The 22410-nt window shown below is 36.3% G+C and overlaps 1 protein-coding gene across 3 annotated transcripts in view; it reads left to right on the top strand.

Annotated features, from left to right (window-relative positions):
• The first annotated feature begins 1971 nt into the window (after positions 1-1971).
• The window catches only part of LOC140160916 (la-related protein 1B-like), a 62871-nt gene continuing 42432 nt past the window's right edge, over positions 1972-22410 (top strand). For all 3 annotated transcript variants that reach the window (XM_072184261.1, XM_072184260.1, XM_072184259.1), the window contains exon 1: positions 1972-2507. In XM_072184261.1, coding sequence (XP_072040362.1) covers positions 2360-2507 — 148 coding nt within the window. In that variant the 5' untranslated portion in view covers positions 1972-2359. The remainder of the gene's footprint in view (positions 2508-22410) is intronic.

Below are 22410 nucleotides of genomic sequence, written 5' to 3'. Positions count from 1 at the left end.
GCACGTTTTTGATTGAACTTTATTTCATTTGGCAGAAGTTGATAATATTTTTTCTATAAAATCTTCACAGACGGACAACGTCGTCATTTTCCTTCGCCGGGTAAATTTCAAGGATTTAAAATAAATTATCAAAAAAATGAGTGCTGTATTTTCCCCTATTTTCCTGGAATGGGGAGTATTAGGCCTGGTAAAATAAAAAACATGTATATCGTCCCCGCCCTCACCGATTTTGGGATATTTTCAAATATTTTTGTTATTTTTCCTATTTGCTTCCTTACTTTGTTTCTAAAATTGTTGTGATGAAAAGACATGTTCAGAAGTTCTTGGTTATCATTTATATACTCATTGCAAACACTTTCTTCAAGCTAGGGGTAGGGCTCTGGGGAAATAACAAAAATATTTGGAGGCCTCCCCGATTTTATAATGTGTTGACAAACACTTTGCAATTGCAATTTTACACAGAAATGAATGGTAAAAAAAATAACATAATAACAAATAATAAGGACCTCCCTCACCGATTTTTGAAAAAGTCCGGACGATATACATGTTATTTTTTTTACTTGGCCTTAGGCCTATGCTAAAACTACACTGACGTGACATATACCCCGGTACTGTACTTGAGAGACAATTCGTCTGAAATGCAACACGTAAACCTGGCACATGTTACGCATGACGTCATGAGCCGGCGGTGGAGCACATTTGACGCATGCGCAGAAACATCGATCTCTTCCCTTCAATGGCGACATGTGCTTGCATTAGGACACGAAATAGGCGAAGAAGATTTACCTGTATTCGACATTAGGAAATATTCCTTATGGATAAAATAGTTGCCAACTGCTTGGTTGAAGACTTAATCTAGTGATGGAAATATATTTGAAGTCAGCCATTACCAGCACTTTTGGAAATACAAGGGAAGGAAGCCGTACCTAGGACGGACGAGCTGAGTCATATTATTGCATGTACAAGAATATAGCGAGTGTGACCTGGCTAGCTATTTAACATACCATATTGGAATGGTAGCGACTGAATATTGGAGGAAAATTTGTTTTAATTACATACTTCGAAAATAAAGTATATAGTTAAAATCACAACATTGTCACGAAATCAGTTCTAGCTCGTAACATTGATCGGTAAACTATTGAAAGCGCTAGTACTTCTGCTTACATTCAATAAAATTGTTGAGTGGTTTTGGTTGACTGGTTGTTGTTCATGTGTTCATGTTTGCATGATAATCCGGATACCATGAATACTGGCACCCAGCAGTGAGTGCAGTTGTTGAAACTTCAAGTACTTGAAACAAACACTTCAGTTGCATCAGCTCTTTAAACTGAACTATTTATTGTCATCTTTGTCAGCAAAATAATGGAAGACATCAGCATATATTTTTAATTCATATATTTTCAACATACTGTTTTGGCAGTTTTTGTGAACAGCTGTGCCATTGCATGGTAAATTATAAAAACAATATTTGTTCGCTGATCAGACATAGTAAAGCAAATTTACTGCTGATCTGACATTTGTGTTTTAAAATCGCTCTGTGCTACATTTTTACCACTAAACATCAGTGTAAAAGGTTTACATAAACAGTTTTGTGTAGGAGTACATAACGGCGGGGATTGTTGTCGGCTATCCCATCGTAAGCGGGTACGGTGGGCTCATCAGCCAGAATAATGGCCGCGGAGGTCGTGAAGCAGCTGAGCTACAGTAATGTAGTCCAGCAAGATGGTGGAAATGGGGTCAGCAGTGGGGTCAGCAGGAATGCGGAACTAAAGGCAAGGTCTGTGCCGGCTACAGATAATGATGTACCAAATCATTCAGAGTCGAAGGAGAATGTAAATCCGGTTGACGTTGAGCATAATGCTCAAGAAAGTGCGCCAGAAGATACTGGTGAAGACAGGACTAAAACTGAAAAACCTGTTAAAAGGTTGAATATGTACCAGCCTCGCCCCGAAAGACAATCCATGGCTAAGAAATAAAAAGGAAGTGCAAATACAACAACAACAGAAACAACAAGTGCCACAACTGCGAATACAACGAGTAGTGGTCAACAATCAGCAGCTGCAAAAAGTCAAAAACAACCTGAGAAACACAAAACTGTAAAATCACCAAGGAATAACAAAGTTGACCATGGTGGAGGGACTGGAGGACACAGAGAAAAAGCCCCAGGAAGGGGGAGACCTGAAAAGCATGAAGCCCCTAAAGATGATGCTTCAAAGTCTGGCAAGAAAGACAGTACCGAGTCTAAACCGCCACCTCGTAAAAAGTATATGAAAGTGCACCTCCACCCAAAGTTAATGCATGGAATAAAGGAAAAGCTGCACCTGTGGCTGCAACGCCAGTATTCAATTCAGATGTGAATATGACTAATGATGTAGCAAATGATAATTCAACAGACATTGCAAAAGAAATTGTTGTTGAGGAGCCAGCTGTTGCAGCAGTACTACCGACAACGAATGAAGCGCCACCAGCACCACCACCACCACCAGTGACCACTCCTGTCGTTAATGGTAAGGGTACCAAAAAATTTACATTGTTACTCCCATCTGTGTGCTTTAGATTTTTTGAAGGTCATTTTTAACAGAACTGTTAACAGAATAGTGGACTGCAGATCCGTCGGATAATGCTTTTTCAATGGGAAATGAACTTTGCTGCTTGGATGATGTCACAGTGAGGTTAGCATTTATTCCGTATTGAAAAGCGTGTTCCAACGGATCTGCACTCGACCCGCCTCGAAAGAGATTTTAAAGAATTTTGCACTATTGTGAATAGGTTGATCGAGAAATCTATCTACTATCCACGACGACACGATAGTTAATGTGTGAATAGAAGATAGAGATTGCTAGTATAACACGGTCAGTCATCGTGGCGTCTTCAGTTTTAAAACGCGCAGCAAAACAATTTTTAGATTGTCCAGTTTGGCTTCAATTTAGCTTGGCTAACATTTATGTATCTTAGCTGAAGTGTTTGCTTACTTTTAGCCGGAAACACAGGCGCTGAAGTACAAATTCCGACCATATTATGAGTCCGTTTAATTCTGCAACCTTGCTTGATCAAAGATGTTTTGACAACTGCCAACTGCATCGGTGATTAAAGATTTGAGAAAATCCAGTGCTGGGCAAATCAATCCATCTCCCGATTTGCAAAGGTTGACTTGTCATTGCAAACTGATGGTGATACCCTTCCGGTTCTTGAACATGTGAGCCCAGCACTACACGTGTTGATCACCTATTTACAATGGGGACTGTGCGATGTCTGGCGATCACTCGAGAAAAATTGGCACAAAATGATGTTTTTTTAAGTGAGTAAAGTCATGATGAATTGATGAAGGAATATAGCACATGGTGTCACTAATATGTCAAGAATAATATCCTCATATTTTTGAGACAATAATTAACTTGAGGAAGAAGTTTTTATTCATGCATGATATTGGGACCTGCATGCCAACAGTGTACATGTACCAAACAAGGTACGTTACATGAGCGCAAATCCTTCCACGTTCTAACTTTCGTATCAGAAGCTATCGGTTGTTCATACGAAAGTTAAAAATTTTCGAACAATGAATAGGGCGCTTTAATAAGTTTAATACGAGAGGTCATTAGGTTTTATGTTTCCAGAACAGTGTAGAGAACAATGCGTCACAGTCACAGATGGCCATGTGTCTTGAAGTCGCCTCCCAAATAGGGTGGAGGCGTTGCGTTTTCTGTATCTCTCTGTAATAAATTTACTATAACTTTAAAACCATGCAAGCCACACCTTTGGTTGTGGTATCATTTTAAAGCTTACACTCCCTTCTCTGTGCTGTGCAAAATTCATGACATAAAGTTGCAGGATACTGGAGAAGTGTCATTTTATATTATGAGTATTGAGGGTGGAGGAGGAGGCGGAAGCGGAGGTGCGGAAGCGGGCCTGTACAAACCCTATGGAAGACACGACATTGCACTTGATTTTTAAAATTGCTCCCACTTCATAAGTATAAGGTCCCTGTCCATGCAACTTGGACCCTAGAGTCCATGAGTGAAGAGGTATTAGCTTAGCTATGTTTTAGGTCACACATGGGGTCAAAGGTCACATGTCAAAGGTCATCTGAGGTCATTTACCAAAGCAGTAAGTAAATCTGTATAGTATACCCTACCCCTATATAAAAGTATACATTTTCTGAAAGGAAATTTCATGGGGAGTTCAAATATGATGAGAAATCAAAGGTAGGGGTAGAGGTTAAAAAAATGTGGTTTGAAAGATAAAAAATTAAAAAGAAAATTTTTAGGTGATATTTTCAGTCTGGACAACTTTACCCTACTTCCTATAGTTTTTCAATGCCATATTTGGATTCTCATGCAATTTCCTTTCAGGAAATGTATACTTTTGATAGGGTGAGGTACATATGTAAAATGTTATGTTGATTTCAAGCTCGAAAGATGTAAATATGCTCAAAAAGGCTGCGCAACGCAAAATGGGGCGAGCTCAAGACACGTAGCCATATAGCAATAGGCTGTAGCAGCTGAAATGTATTGTACTGACAGTGTTTTGGAAGAGGATTCAAATCTATTCTTCAGTTGGTGACCTGATAAAGACATTGTGAATACTCCCTAATCATGTCAATGTCAACCAATAAAAAGTGTTTTTAATTTTGACCTTTGACCTAAGTTCAAACAGGCATTATTTTGAGCTGCAGCACCACTGGTGCTCTCGATTGAAATCTCAAAGGCTCCAAAGCAGGTTTGAGTTTGACCTTTGAGGTTATTTTTCCTTTATGGCCCTTAAAAAAAAGAAAGTTTATTTTATGTACCGTACATTAATATTGGTTTTTTTTTACTTTGGGAATTGGATTTGAAACAGCACATTTTTTTATTTAAAAAAAAATCATTCAAGTTTGATAAATCAAATTCACATTTTACATTTATTTAGATGGAATCACAGACATTGTGGTCTTCAGGTGGCCGTCCAGATGGTCTGCAGGGGTTGATCGTTTTTGTAACATCAACATAATGTTTTGACACTCCCAATCTTCAGCGCATATTTACTCATCAAAGTTTACAAATATTGCTTATTTTTAACAGTTCAACATTTTGTTGAAGTGCAATTTTAGCAACATGTTTATTATGTTTAATGCAATTGCCCTCGTGATCGGCTGTGTTTACTTCCATGGTTCTAAAGTGGGAAGTGGTGCAGATTATCTTTCCATTAGGCCAAGGAAAGTCGATTTTGAGTTTCCCGTCACCAGCCCTCACTTCATTTTCTGACCCTCACTTGAATTCATTATTGTGATTTTCCAAAAAATACCGATAAAAACTGGTTTATATTTGTAAAAAAAATTATGAATATCCCTTTATTTTTTATGGAAAAATCAAAATCAAAACATACATTTTGCTGTCAACCTTGCAGACTCTTATGGCCAATTCCATGCCAAAAGTGCCTTTTGGAAATTTTAAACAAAATTTTGGAACATTATTGCTCAAAACAGGAGCATTTATTTCAAACTAGCTAATCATGCCTCCATAGACTTATGTCAGACCTACTGCAAGATAATACAGAAAAAAATCTGAGGAAGTACCTTGACAGTTTTTTTTCATTATGAAAAACGTTACGGACGTTACATTTGACATAAAATGTAACGTCCGTAACACTAAATCAACAGTGTAGTGTATCATTTACAGATTCCTTCTAACAGGCCAAAGGTCAACGAAATAATAACACAATCACAAAGACACAGTACGAGTACGGAGTAAAAGAAATCTGCACAGTGCACACTAATTATAAATATAATCGAGCCCAAACTAGGTATGTGGGGATGCGGCGGTGTGAAAGCGAAATACGAAGACTTCCTGGATGGATGTTATCATGTTCCATACACGACCGTCGTAAGCTTAATGATTTTAAATTGACTTTATCGAACAATTACTATTTCAATTAGTTGGCGATTTTAGCTTTAAAATCATGGAAAACTGATTGGGAAAACTGAGATATAATTACGTTTTAAATTAATTTTGATGAGGAATCGTAGGACATCGTTTCAGACACTGTAATGGTGAAAAATATGTGGACGTCCGCCGGATAACCGGCAGTGAATTTCTGGTAATCCGACGGCAATTTTGGCCGTCAGGACGCCCGGATTACCACTTAAAACGAACACTGGCTTGATTGTGCATATTTTACAACCAGTACTAGTATTGTTGGATACAATGTGGCCTTACACATTATTAGGCATAGGCCTGTTATCGACTGTCGTACATGTATGTGTGATAATGTGTCGTATTATCATCAATATTACCCTAAATCCGACTTGTCAAAATAAATTGTCCTTTTTCGACACTTTACGAAAAATGAAATTTCCATGCTATCTTGTCCAAATAAGCTTACTGTAGTACTGTACGATCATGTTTTCATCAGAAAGTCGAAACTTACCTCACGAAGTTGACCCGAACCCGGAAGTAAAACAAACCAGGAAGTATGTTTACACCAGAAGTCGGCAATCGTAACTCATATCGGCATGATTTTAAGCCAATCTATCGACTTTTTTCAGCATTTTTAAATCTCATTTCGATTGTCGTGTTTTTTTCCCGGACGAAGTGTTGAATTAGGAATCATGTGTCGATAACAGTACAGGCTTACACATAATTATGCTGACAGCTGAGTACATACATGTACAGTACCCACGTTTAATCATTTGCCAATTTCTCAACCAAAACATTGACTTCATCTGTGATAGCTGACAAGGTGTACGATTTCCAGAATGATGCAAGTGATTTTGAGCTTTATTTCCTTTTTTGGTCAACATATTTCTGTACAATTGTAGGTACATGTAAACAAATATTTTCCCACGGTTTTAATTTCTGTTCTTTTTTTCATTGAAATGAAAATCACAGCTTCCACACATGAGAGGGTATCGGGAATTGGTTGATGACATCACATTACACTAGCCCCTCTAAGCGCGGTCGAAAGTGCCAGTTGGCACATGCTCGCCAGCCCCTCTAAGCGAAGTTGGAATGTTGCGCTAAAAATTTTGGTTTTTTTTCCAAATCTGACTGACTGCTTGTATATTGGCTTTGTCATATCAATATCATATGGATATCAATCGCTAGCGCTAAAAATTGTAGCCTACATGTACATAGTATGCACGCATGCAGGCAGGTTAGTGTAACTTGCATGCATGCATACATGTACAAATGTAGGCCTACATATGAAAGTTACATGTACACGTGTGCAGGCGATAAATCAAGGATGGATTAGCGCTGGTTTGAAAATATTATAAAATTTTGTATCGTAATTGGGATCGGACCGATCTGTGAATTTTGAATTTTAATCTGTGAATTTTGAAATCGGCTGGGTCGGCCAACACTGAACGCAAAACATTTAAAACATGAAAAATCAATTATATTTGGATTTGGCATCTTTCCAATTCCATCCCACACAAACTTATACAAGTACATATAGTAGGTTACTGGTACTACTAGCTTGTAGGGTCATTAGATAAAGGTCACACACATACAGTGGCTAGACATCGTACTTGAAACTTTAATAACTACCTACAAAGTTCCAAGTTATATGATTTTCACAAAAAGTGATACAAATAATATGCTGCATAATACTGCACTCATTATTTATTGTACAGTAAATTTTCATTTGAATTACATGACAACAGTACTGAGTAGTATATTGTCGTATTTTTAAAGGACAAAATTTGGGCATGGCAAAATACCAACCAATCAAAAAAGACATAGAAAAATCAGCCAATCAGACTCAGAGTGAGCTTTAGACTTAAGTCATTTTCGCATATTTGTGTTACGCATTATACACAATTGTAATGTAATGTATGTACATTACATGCATAGTTGTACGTGTTCGTTTGATGTGCTGTGTTCGTTCAAATGAAATCCTAATTCTAGTTACATGTAGGCCCCTACATACTACATACATGTATAGCATTAGCAATAAAAGTATTTTTTTCTGGTAGGCCTTATTTCGCCTGAAATGTCCCACTGTGATTGGAGTCGGACTGTCAGAGAGTTGGTGTCGGAAAAGAATTATCATAATGAAATGGGTCCAGGCAATGTAAAGTTGGTACAGTAGGGCCCTACTGAGAATAATTTGGTCACTTGTTTTCTCAATGACCTTTGTCCCAGCAATTAGGCCAAAGGTTAGCGGTTTAGCATACATCTTATCTGCATTACAATATTTGCTCTGCCACTGGTGTTGCAGCACTGCTCGCTATTCCAAAGACATTTGGTGCATATTGTCATAAGTTGGGTATGCAAAAAGGGTGGAGGGATTACACTTTTCTGAAAATTGTGATACAAATTTGATTGCCATTCCGTAACCCCATGTCCTACAGCAGTGGTTCATACCTCATTTTAAGCCTAATTTTATACTCTTTCAATCTACTGAAGCATATAATTATACATTATTCAGTAAAAAAATCACATCAGTTGAAATGAAAAATGCCAGGGGTGGAGGAGCAGGCGGATGTGGAGCAGGCGGATGCGGGAGTATACAAATACAACATGTTTTGAGGGGAAGTAGTCAAAACTACTGGTCCCGAGGTGTTGGATGATTTGACTACTTCCCAACGCGTCAGCGGAGGGAAGTAGTCAAATCATCCAACACAGAGGGACCAGTAGTTTTGACTACTTTCCCGAAATAAAACATGTTGTATTTGTTTTACTATACCTCATAAATATTTTCACTATCACGGTAAAATCGTTACAAACAAAAGTCAAAACACACACCAGTCAACGTGCCGGCCGGCATGGTAAATAAGCTTATTATTTTACTTACTACCTGATTTTATTGAAGGATTTCTGTTCAATCAATCTACATTTTGACCTATATTATTCGAATTTTCTTTTAACATTCCATATAAACTCCTCAACAAAAGTTTGGAAAGTTTTTTCAAGCATCTGTATCTCAAAGTATTTGTGACATATTCATATCGTGTTGCATATCAATGGTTAGCTACAATACTCCGCTTTACAATGACATCCCATTTGAAACAATAACATTTTTCACGGCTGAGTACACACCATGTGAATGCAGTGGGGTCTCAAACAGAATTTGCCAAATTGACAATTATTCTGTGCTCAAACAACCCTAGCCACTAACCTCAATAGCGGGTGGAAAAACCACAGGCAGCCACAATAGTCAGGCACCTTCTCCTCATGCTGCTCACCGACCTGGTTACACGTTACTGTGTGATGGCATTCCATTATTCAACAAGGATTCGTCGCAAGTCATTCAATGTGGTTGCATATGTGCTTCTCTGGCACGCACAGCACGATCAAGCTGGTCCCACAAGTGTATAGACGGGTTGAGATCTGGCCCCGGGTCTGACCTGATGGCAGGCCATTTTGGCTCTACTTCCAAGTTCTGAAGGTAGTCGTTGACTACCGTGGCTCTGTGGGGCGAGCGGTGCCATCTTGGAGGATTGCATTAGGTCCCAGATTGTGAAGATATGGGATTGCAGCTTGCGGCATAGAATAGTGGTCAATTTGGCAAATTCTGTTTGAGACCCCACTACATTCACAAGTAGTGTACTCAGCCGTGAAAAATGTTATTGCTTCAAATGGGGTGTCACTGTAAAGCGGAGTATTGTAGCTATCCATTGATATGCAACACGATATGAATATGTCACAACTAATATGAGATACAGATGCTTAGAAAAACTTTCCAAACTTTTGTTGAGGAGTTTATATAACATTTTGTTTCATAAAACGTTAAATTTGCGAGTTATTATCCATCTGTAATCTCGGCAAATTACCTGCAGCAGACGCCATTTTCACGGAAAACGCATCTGCAGAATCGCCGTTGTGTAGCATAATGCTACGTCAAAAGGAACGGTGGCGCGTGGGGTCGATACGCCGTGTGGTAGTAGGGTGCGGAAGTTGTTATTACTTCCCAGCGTGCGCGAATAATTGCACGGGCGCGAGAAGTAGTCAAAATACCGTACTCGGACGCTGGCGTTATTAACCAATAAGATGTATGGATTACCTAATAAATATTTATGAGGTATAGTAATGTGCAATAGGGCCATCAAATCAATGTATGTGAAAATTGTCAGCATGTCAAAACTACCGGTTAATTTTTCAAATCTAGTGAGGGTATGATGTATTGACAGCTTTGAATGTTGAATTTGTACAACTAAAACAATTACCGTACTGACGCTACAGACATGTATAGTCCCACCCGTTTTTGGGTGAACATTTTTCAAAAAAAATTTTTAAACTATGAATTTTTTTTTTTTTTTTTAAGTTTTTTTATTTTTTCGGTTTTGTAGTGTCCCTGGACCTAGACCCAAATGCTAGGATCATTCATGGTTGACCTAAAAAAAAAAAAAAAGTCAAAATGTTTTGTATTTTTAATATATGAAAATTGATAATTTGTATTCATGTCATACTCTATTAATGATTTCAAAATGCATTCAAATTCAATGCATTTTGAAATCATTAAAGATCCAAAATGAGCGTTTATTAACGTTTACGACAGTATTTTTGTGGGACATGAGAGCACCTCAGACCTATCGAATTGCATTCTGAATACTGAAGCATGTCTCTCTGATATCAAATAATTTTCATTTTTTAAAAATCAAAATATAATACAAATTTTATGACAAATTATAAAAATTGGATATTTTCAAATTTTTGATATATAACAGTCCTCGAAGTAAATTATATAAATCTAATGATATATTCTTAAAGTGTATGAAGCAGGAAGGAAAAACCGACGGTCAATTGAAAATTTTGACCTTTCATATTGAAGATATGGATTTTTTTCCAAAAAGACCTAATTTTTGTGGTGTTTTGGGAAAAAAATCCATATATCTTCAATACGAAAGGTCAAAATTTTCAATTGATCGTCGGCTTTTCATCCCACCTACATACACTTTAAGTATAAATCATCAGATTTATAAAGTTTACTTCAAGTACTGTTTTAAAATATCAAAAATATCAATTTTTAATGATTTGCCATAAAATGTGTATTAAATTGCGAATTTCAAAAAATCCAAATTATTTGATATCAGAATGACATTCTTCGTATTCAGAATTCAATTCGATATGTCTGATGTGCTCTAATGTCCCAAAATAAATACTGTCCAAACGTTCATACCCCAGCCCTTAATAGAGTATGACATGAATACAAATTATCAATTTTCATATTAAAAATACAAAACATCTTTTATTATTATTTTTTTTTAGGTCAACCATGAATGATCCTAGTATTTAGGTCTAGGTCCTGGGACACTCCAAAGCCGGAAAAAAAAAAAATATATTTTTAATTTCTGCAATTTTTCGAAAATTTGGAGGTGGGACTATACTCGCGTCAGTACGGTACTGACTACTTTTAAGTAGTACCACCTTAAAAGGTGGTACTACACCCCCTGATAAATTTTTGAGGTTTTTATCTTAAATATAGAGATTTTTTGCCCCATAACGACATTTTCCCCAATGATATTATTAGTTATCCCCTGTTTGTTCATGCAATACGCAAAATATCACTGGTGTTGAGGTCGTAGGGAGTGTGATACGACCTCAAAACCAGTAATATTTTTCTTATTGCATATGAACAGACAGGGGGTAACAAATTTATCATTCAGTAGACATGAATTTAACACAAATAAATAAATAAATAAATAAATAATAAAATAAAATAATTAATTAATAAATTAATAATTAAATAATACCACAATCATAAAATGATCAAGTTATAGGCCTACTACAAACTCTTCCATGTAGGCTATGCTTAACAGTTTTCTGTCACGCAACTACCGCCAGGCCATATAATACAGCGCCATTGCCAACGCGTGGCGCTTTTACTTAGCACGCGACGCCGAGTAGCGCGTAATTGCCGTCTCTAAGCGAGTATGCAGGCCCGTTAATTGCCGGTACTGATTAAGAGCTGAATAATACGGCTATATATTGTACGGTAATTTATAAACCCTGAACAATACGAAATTATATTATTTGCCTATTAACCAATGAAATGTCGTTATTCATGTCTACTGAATGATAATGGAAGATTTTGAGTTCGTAAGTTATGGTATTATAAAATTTAAAATTGAGATATCATCCTTTGATAATGTTGAGAGTAGGAATTATCTTGCCAAATGTCTCCAGTTATATTCCGGTCTGAAACTATCAGACAATATTTTAAACATTAATATTAAGGTGGTACTACACCCCCTGATAAATTTTGTGACTAATTTGGCATTTTTCTCAAAAAATAACTACACACTGACCAGTAACAAAAGTTATGCATTATACAGTAGGGGAAAGAAATGCAAATTTTACTTCACTGAAATTTCAGTGATTCAAGACAAGTGGTTCATTATAAATGTTAAGAGGTACATTCTATTATAATTTATAAATGTTAAGAGGTACATTCTATTATAATAATAGCGGTACCTCTATTCTTATCATAAATAACATAACACTTGTCTTGAGTCACTGAAATGCCAGTGTACTTACATTTGTAACTGGATTCCTTGCCCCTATATACATAACTTCAAAATTGTTACCAATGTGTTATTATTTTTTGAGAAAATGCAAAAATCTATAGTCACAAATTTATCAAGGGGTGTAGTACCACCTTAACATCACAAATTCGCAACAAACCCAAATTGTGAAAAATCACCCCCGGGCAGATTTTTGGCTATTTCTCCATTTACGATCCTGCCCAAAAGTGTCTGCATTTGACTTGACACCGACTCATCACATATTATACAGTGTTGCAAGTTTTCCGGCCTTTGTGAGTTTTCTGTTTTTCTGGATCCGTAAATATTTGGAATCCGGATTTTTCTGGGGAAAAAATGTAAATGGCCATGTGTTTTGAACTCGCCACCCGTAGCGTTACATCACAAATATATGAATTTTTACACCAATTGAGTTTCAAATTAGAATATCTCCACAATTATCAACCCTAAACGTAGCAAAAGTATACATTTTTGGAAAGCTGAAGGCATAAGGAATGTAACAATACATATTTCGACTCATTATATACAGGGTGACCTTGAAGTTATACAGGGTGGAATAAAAAAAAAAAAAAAAAAAAAAGGGTTACTTAATGCATTGCTTATTACTAACTTGCAGTAATAAACTGAAAGTAAATAACATCTATTTAGTTAGAGGATAGGGGAGCCTACAGACTTTGGAAGATAAAAAAATCACAGCTGTTTGGTAATCTCGGAATACAGGGTGTCCCAAAGTATGTTAGAATTTTTACAATTCATCATATTTTGAGCTGAATCATTTTACCCCTAACCCATACAGGAAAAGTAAGTCCATATTTAGATTCCTCATCAAATTTCCTATCAGAAAATGTATACTTTGACTATGATAGGATAAGTAATTAAAATTTACAGCCACTTTTAGATTTTAAAGACATCCGTATTACTTACTACAGTGTTTAATAGGAAAACGGGTAGTTTCGTACGTGAAAGTTTCAATTTTATAGACTAAACCAATCATCAAGAGTTCAAAATGATTAAAAATAATTAGCACAATTGTTAAGCTGTAAATTAAGACCAAAACCAAGTTTATAGCCCCTGTAGCAGTGAATTTATTCAAGTTACACACATGAAACGTCGCATTCCCATAGAGTTTGTGTGTACCGCTTCCCCCCTCCACCACCCTGACTACTCGCAATTCAATCGACCACAGCTTCGTTAGTTGAGAAGCTATATTGTTCATATTTACATGTTATTTAGTGGTATTATTTAGCTTTTACATGATACCAAAACCATGTCATAATCTTTTTGTTTAGCCGAGGTATGATGAATTGAACAGATCACAATTTGAAAATACATAACACCACCACCCTTTTTGGGTGGCGAGTTCAAAACGTGTGGCCAAATTTAAAATTAAACCTTTGAATTCTGGGATTGCCCAAAAATGCTTATTTCTAGCGCCCATGATTTCCTTCTAGAACACAGATTACACAATTTGAAAGTATGGTTTGGATCAGAATCAATATTAATGGCTTTCAGCCAAGGTCAGTCTATTTTAGTATTACAAATATGATTGTATAATGTACAATGTATGTACATGTACACAAGGCTAGATGCTTTCACTTTGATTTTCACTTGCCTCGAATTTCATATGAAAGCATGAAAGAATATATTGCAGAGAAAAGTATAGGGCTTAGAAAAGTATAGATTAAAAAAAAACCTATTTGTGAAATTTTATGTTTTTTATATTTTTACATTTGAATATAATTTATGATATTTTTGTGCAGATGTCGGATATTTTTTTAAGCATTTACACAGGCCTCGAAATAAGCCAGAATTTCTGAGGGCCATTTGGGCCCTTGATCTTAAATGTTTGAGGGCCCTCACAAAATTTTGTGGGCCCGAATTTGGGCCATTGTTTTAACCATATGAACCCCACAAAAAAGTGAGAAAAATTGCCACATATTTTTGCGGGCCATTTGGGCCCGCCGGATGTGTCTTTTGCGGGCCCTCACTGATTTTCGGGGGCCGAGGGCCCTTGGACCCTCCTTATTTCGAGCCCTGCATTTACAACACGTCACTAATGAGGAGAAAAAGTCAATGTTTGCAGTGGACACTTGTATGGTATCCATCGTAATGGTCAGTGTGACTCGTACTACAGTATGATCACAGATTCTGGAAAGCAAGTGAGCATGTGACGCTCTGTTTACAACAAACTGATGTGCATGTACAAGAAGGAAATAGTAGTACAGTACAGCAGGGTGGTGCATGCACTGTGCATTTGTATACATCCAGAATCCAGGTGGGAATGCATATGTACATGTATCATGTATTTATAACTGCTGACTGAGCAGGTATACACATACCCTTGCCTGAACCTTGTCAGACACCATACATTGTGCATGTACCTACCTACAAACAATATTTCATTGCATTTTAAATAGTGTAATAATGACAATGTGATTATTTAATTATTTAATTAATTTTCATATAATTTTGCCAAGGATGCCGTTCATAAATTAGCAGTGTTGCAATGTAATCTCAGAACCTGCTCAGAGCTTGCATAATTTTTTTGTTACATTTCTCATTCTCATTGGATTGAACATGGCAAAGCCTACACCTACAGTTGTACATGTATGCTACATACTGTGCGACATGTGCATATCATGATATGGCCTACAATACACCTAAGTAGTAGTAGTGGAAGTCCTTGTTTTAAAACTTTACATTCAATGACAAATTGAATCCTTCCTTTGTCCTACATTAAATTGTACATACATGAATTCCAGAAAAGTACAGCACTAATTCTTTTCGATTAGGCCACATAAAATTAAAAATTTGTTTCATGTCACCACCTTTTTTGAAAAGTGAGGAGGGAGGCAGGTGTTGTTTTATTTTAAAAAAATAAATAAATTTCAAGTTTGCATTCTAATTTTGGAAAACACATTTTAAATCTTTTATTTTTAAAACCAATTATCAAAAATAACATAAAATATTGAAATTATAGCCTAATTCTTAGCCATATACTCCAGATTTTGAATGCATTAAGGTTAAATACAATTGATTTTCAAGGCTTGATTCCAGAGGGCGTAAGTTAATAATGGAAACAGCCATGCAGAAAAGAATGAACTCACGCGTACAAAAGTGTATCAATCTGAACTAGGGCCACGGACAAACCGCGGCTCGTGAGTCATCCTATATGTTGCAGGGATAGGGAAGGGGCAACCATGATAGGACCATAAATGGGCTGATGGGGGGGAGATAGTGGGCAGCCGTATTCGGCAATTTTCCTTTGGATTTTCTAAATTTTCAATTTTTAAAATTATCCTGGATGATATCTGTCGTGAAATAAATCAATGCTTCTATAGGCTATAATAGCTAGTATGCCTATATTTATACCCTGATTATGCAATATATAGGCCTACAACAATAACTACAACAACAGTAACAAAACCAACAACCAATATTTTGTTAATCTAATTTGTAAAAATATATTCATAGGCCGCACCTATTAGACTAGTATAGCCTAAAAATTCCTGAATTATATAATGAAAAAAAACGGGCAAAAACAATCAATCGCTGCAGTCAGAAAGAAAGAAACGAACAAGAAAAAAGTGAGAGAAAAATAAAATAAAATAGATGGAATGGACCACATAGGGTCTCGAACACGTACCAAAGTTTTCCAGCTCAAACCTATAGTATTATATAGTCGAACGTGAGTCCAGTGCGCTAACCGGTTGAGCTACTGAGTGATCTGTGAAATCGATTGATCTCAAACTGACTATTATGGAATAGTGCATACCAGGCTCTTATGTAAATGTCGGAGGTATCGATGGCGAAAAACCTCGATTTTAGCTTGGAGTGAAATTCAAATGGTAAAGGAATCGACATACTTTTGAGAAATAATGTAGGCAGTTAGAAATCAAATTAATGTTCCACAATCCAGATATCGATAATGTAACATAACAGTGTTTTGTGGTACAAGATTCTCGAAAATTGTTCCCAAAAACGGGCTAATAAAATTTAATCTGTACTGTTTTTGGTTCTTCCCCATGGCAACATTATTTCTTTGGTCGATTTGTAGTACAATACAAAAAAGGAGAAAACAATCACTCGGCGTAGTTTTATACGGAGCGAATATTTGAAAAAAAACTGCATGGAGCGTGTTTTTGATCTTGTGAACATGGTGCGTAAAAATGATTTAAACGAAGGATTTTCAAACGGATTCTAAAAATTTGTATAAACAAACAAAAATAATGTTAAGATACATCCATGCACCAACATTTGACTCACTGCGATATTTGATTGCTGAGAAAACGCGGTTTTAGAGAACAACTTTATACGTCTTTTATACGTTTTTTATACGTTTCTTTGTGTAACCTTAAGTACTTTCAGTCACCTTCTTGGATTTGGTGACTGACTGAATCTGACTGTTACAGGGCAGTATTTTTTTTATTATTGTTTTAGGCAGCGATAGATAATTTAGGCAATCCTAAATTTGCAAATTCGTAAAATAAATGTGTCCACTTAAATGTCAACATGTTTATGTGACATGTGCACACAACCTAATGATTATGTGTAAAGCCTATTAAAAGTGAACTAGGGGCATCTTAATATCTCCTCTGGAAATAGCCTTTTGATTCACTCTCATGTTTTCAATCATAAATGTATGTTTTAATTACTGGAAACACCAATGGAAGATGGCTGACCTGCAGTCACCCAAAGAGCAAAGATTAAGGAAGTGAAGTTGCCTCAGTTTGCTTGACAGCCGGGGGCATTCCCTATTTGAAATGGCAGGGATGTGCCTCGGCCATGTTAAAAGTAGGGGCATTCAGGTCAAATGTACAATTACAAAAATATGGGGTCATTCAGTACACAACCTGAAAAAAATGGGGTCATTCGGTATGAAACTTTGCAAAAAGGATGGTCATTGGGGTAACAAATTGTAAAATGGGAGTCATTGGGTACAGGATTGCCAAAAGAGTATCATTAAGTACACATAAATAAGTGCCAAACTACGAAAAATCAACTTGGCCACCTTGGAAATTTGAGAAATCTCATTATTTCTGGAGGAGAACACAAATACCACCTAAATTTGGGAATTAAAAGGGGGGTCATTGGGTAGCAGGAAGTAGAAAAAAGGGGGTCATTGAGTACATGAATTTTTTAAAAGGGGGTCATTGGGTAATAGGTAGGACCATAACACAAAAAAGGGGGTCATTGGGTACAAGCCGGTTTGAAAAAGGGGGTCTATCCCGAGGCACATGATGCATATCTGTTATGGAAGTGCCCCCCAGGCTTGACAGATCCTATCTGTGATGATCCTCAGCTCTTAATCAAAGCCCTCATGATACATTTTGTACATATATGTACATGTTATGGCATGCCGTATTGTGTGTAATAAATGTTCCCCCTTCTAATAAACGCCCCCCCCCCAATTTGTCAATAAAAATTGACAAAAACATTTCCATGCCATATCGTGTGAGTAAGTTTAAAACTTGCATCAGTCATGTCAGTGATGATTGCTAAATTATATGGACAAAACCTATTATGACTCAAACTTCCATCCATTTCATTGGCTTATTATGCACTTACGGGTGTAATTTTGTTGTATTTACCACAAAAATGTCATTTTCCACGCAATTCTGTGGGCGGACTGGGCGCCTTCATGGTAGTAGTATTAGTATATAATCGTAAATCGTAATCTCTCCTTTCTACTGGAGCACCATCAGGAACTTGAACCTGATTTTTAAGTTACTTTTAATAAACGCCCCCCTTTTTGGAAAAAATGCAACAGCCCTGAGGCGTTTATTACAGACAATATGGTAGGTCCATTCTAGTGCTCAAACCATTCTTCACTCTGACCGCGAAATATTTAGTAATCGCTGATTCGGGGGGGGGGGGCACTCAGAATTATACTTGTAAGCATCCGCATGAAAGAAAACACAAACCTGTCCTGAGAGTGAGACTCACTGCCCTTCCCTCTTCCCACAAAATATTTGTTGCCAGCCCAGGTGAGGGTATGGGCCAGAGAGGTGTCCAGGTCCAAGGTCCAAGTCATCTGAAAGGGATGGTGAATAATTTTATAATAATTTGAAAGTCAAACTGAACATTTTGTCACAAAAGAAATAAAATATTGTAATTCTGGAAATTTCAAATACCGTATAGTAATATGGTCTGCTCATGGAACAGATGTCACAAACAGCTGTGCCAACCAAGATGAAGCTGCGATTCAAATTGCATTTTTATGCCTCGATCGCGAGGCATATCGGTACTGTTTTTGCAATCAACGTCCGTGCTTCCGTCCCTCTGGATGCTATATCTCGGAAATGGATAGGCGGGTTGGCTTCAGATTTTCAGGATGGGTGGGTCATGGTCAGAAACTCTGGCTACTTTTTTTGGGTGATGTTCAAGGTCATATGTTGAGGTCAAAGGTCATTTGAGGTCAACTTGTAAATTGTGGTCTCATATGAACAGTTTAAATCTCATTGCAACCTGGGTTATAGTTGGTCATTGGGGTGTTCAAGGTCATAATACTGAGGTCACAAAGGTCATTTGAGGTCAATTGAACACTTTTGGTAAAAATTTGGTCTCATATGAAGTTTCAATCCTAATGCAACCAAACTTGGGTTGTAGCTGCACTATCGGTAGAGCCATGTGTTTTGAACTCGCCACCCAAAAATGGTGGTGTTGTTACGTATTTTCAAATTGTGATCTGTTAAATTCATCATACCGCGGCTAAACAAAAAGATAATGTCACAGTTTTGGTCTCATTTGAAAGCTATTTAATAGCACTAACCACCCTATAAATATGAGCAATATAGCTTCTCAACTAACGAAGCTATGGTTGATTGAATTGCAAGCAGTCAGGGTGGTGGAGGTGGGGGAGGAGGAGGTGGGGGAGGAGGAGCACATAAACTCTATGGGAACAGGGCGCTTCACGTTTGTAACTTGAATAAGATAACTTATACAGGGGCTATAAACTTGGTTTTGGTCTTAATTTACAGCTAAACAATTCTGCTAATTGTTTTTAATCATTTTGAACTCTTTATGGTTTGTTAACCTTATAAAATACAAACTTTAACGTACAAAACTACCCGTTTTCGTATGAAACACTGTAGTAAGCAATGTGGATGTCTTCAAAATCTAAAAGTTGCTGTAAATTTTTAATTACTTATCCTATCATAGTCAATGTATACATTTTCTGAGAGGAAATTTGATGAGGAATCTATATATGGACTTATTTTTTCTGTATGGGTTAGGGATAAAATGTTTCAGTTCAAAATATTTTGGAATTGTAAAATTTGAACATATTTTGGGACACCCTGTATTCCGAAATTACCAAACAGTTTTGATTTTTTTTCTTCCAAAGTCAGTAGGCTCCCCCTATACTCTAACCAAATAAATGTTGTTTACTTTCAGTTTATTAGGTAATAAGCAATGCATTATGTAACCAACTTTTTATTTGGAAATATTTTATTCCACCCTGTATAACTTCAAGGTCACCCTGTACAATGAGTTCATATGTATATATTTCAATTGCTTATGCCTTCAGCTTTCCAAAAATGTATACTTTTGCTAGTTTAGGGTTGATACTTGTGGAGATATTCTAATTTGAAACTTAATTGGTGTAAAAAATCATAATATTTGTGATGTAATGCTAAGGGTGGCGAGTTCAAAACACATGGCCGTAGGGTACCTTGGTGGATTAGAGGTTCACATACGGAGGTCAAAGGTCATATTGTGTTTGTTTACCTCTTATGCAGTTTGACATTTAGCTGTTATAAATATAGTCTTTCCGACTTTAAATGCCCCATGGTGGAGGCATCCCAATTGCCTTGCATTGAAAACTGACGTTTCAGGTTTTATGATTATCCTGTTTCATTCTAAAATTGCATAACAAGGGGCCAATGGGTATCTAACAGAATCACTTTTGAAAGCTCACAAGTGGTGCTACAATGTATTTTAGGGCCCCTTGGCTCCCACAACAAGTTTTTTTGGCTTATTATAATTTATATGGCATACATGTGTGTATGTATGTGGTTGGTCAACTGTCCATCAGTCTTTCCAATGCAAGCAAAATGATTGATCCACTACAGCTTACATGCACAATTAAACTAATGAACTTTAACTTGGTATGATGACCTTTTGTGGTATATAGTTTCCTTAGCTTGTATCTCCATGTTTATTAATTTTAATATTAAAGTGCATTACAATCATGTGGTATAAAATTGTCATTTTTTAGTTTGAAAATGGATCCACATCTGTGCTGGGTCAAATCTTCAAATTCGGCTACTGTTATGAAATATGGTGAAGGAGACAATCATTAATGTACATCAACTTTTTTCAATGTCATTTCAGGGGTCATCTGAGGTCAAATATATGTACAGATGGTTTAATATTCATAATTCTTGGTAAAAATAGTTAACTAAAATAAATTGTGGTGATTTTGTTCCAAGGTCATCTGGTCATTTGCGGTTAAATTAGTTACGATGTTCAATTGTTCATGAAACTGCACTATTTTTATACTTTTATAAATGGGTCCGTTGAGGTCTTTTTCACGCTTTACTTATTTTGAACGCTTTTAAGCTTGTTCTTAAATTTGTGTTGAGTTTTTGTACATCTATTTTATGCATATATTAACAACATAGGCCGACACATAGATTTACCCATTTTTACTTAAATTACGGCACAAGTAGCTGTGTATAAAGCATGAAAGGGCCAATTAAGCGAAGATACATAGACATATACCATGTTTGTAAACAGGTTTTTGTAGGATAATACACCTTTTACTACAACTGCATTACTGCATGCATGTACATTTGCAATTGACCTTGCTACGTTAAGGGATCTAAAATGAGCGTTTATTGCGTTTCGACAGTATTTTTTGTGGCACATGAGAGCACCTCAGACCTATCGAATTGTATTCTGAATACGAAGCATGTCTTTCTGATATCAAATAATTTTCATTTTTTGAAAATCACAATATAATATAAATTTTATGACAAATTATAAAAATTTGATATTTTTCTAATTTTTGATATATAACAGTCCTCGAAGTAAATTATATAAATCTAATGATATATTCTTAAAGTGTATGTAGCAGGAGGAAAAGCCGACGGTCAATTGAAAATTTTGACCTTTCATATTGAAGATATGGATTTTTTTCCCAAAAAGACCTAATTTTTTTTGGTGTTTTGGGAAAAAAATCCATATCTTCAATACTGAAAAGGTCAAAATTTTCAATTGATCGTCGGCTTTTCAACCCACCTACATACACTTTAAGTATAAATCATCAGATTTATAAAGTTCACTTCAAGTACTGTTAAATATCAAAAATATCAATTTTAATGATTTGCCATAAAATGTGTATTAAATTGCAATTTCAAAAATTCAAAATTATTTGATATCAGAATGACATTCTTCGTATTAAGAATGCAATTCGATATGTCTGATGAGCTCTAATGTCCCAAAATAAATACTGTCCAAACGTTAATACCCCAGCCCTTAAGCTTCAGATTGGCCAATATACATGTATCATGTATGATATGAGTAGTAAATTGTATTACCATATGGTTTGAAATAGTCAATCATATGAATCTTCTACAGCAATATTTCCATTCAGCCAGACATAACATTTTGATTATGTTGACTGCATTGCCAATTAAATAATAAATATTATAATATTTGTCACATCATATTACATATACCTTTTTACACCCACAAACATGTACCACTTTGATGCAGTAACTTGACAGAACATTTACAACTAGAATTTTATGTGTACATATGGTTGTACTGTGTGTGTGTAGCTGTGTTGAAGCTTCAGTAATTAGAAAAGCGATATTTATTATTCTACACTACAACTTAAAAGATTCCTATTGTGGCTGGCTGCAAGGTACCTGACTGGTACTGTGCACAGGATCCACCAGCAGCGGTGTTGGTACTACACAGGTACTCCTCCGGTACTGCACAGT

This window comes from Amphiura filiformis, chromosome 9, assembly GCF_039555335.1.
Source record: "Amphiura filiformis chromosome 9, Afil_fr2py, whole genome shotgun sequence".
Lineage (NCBI taxonomy): Eukaryota > Metazoa > Echinodermata > Ophiuroidea > Amphilepidida > Amphiuridae > Amphiura > Amphiura filiformis.
Note: the sequence above shows the minus strand (reverse complement) of the source record. Positions and strands in the feature narration are given on the sequence as shown.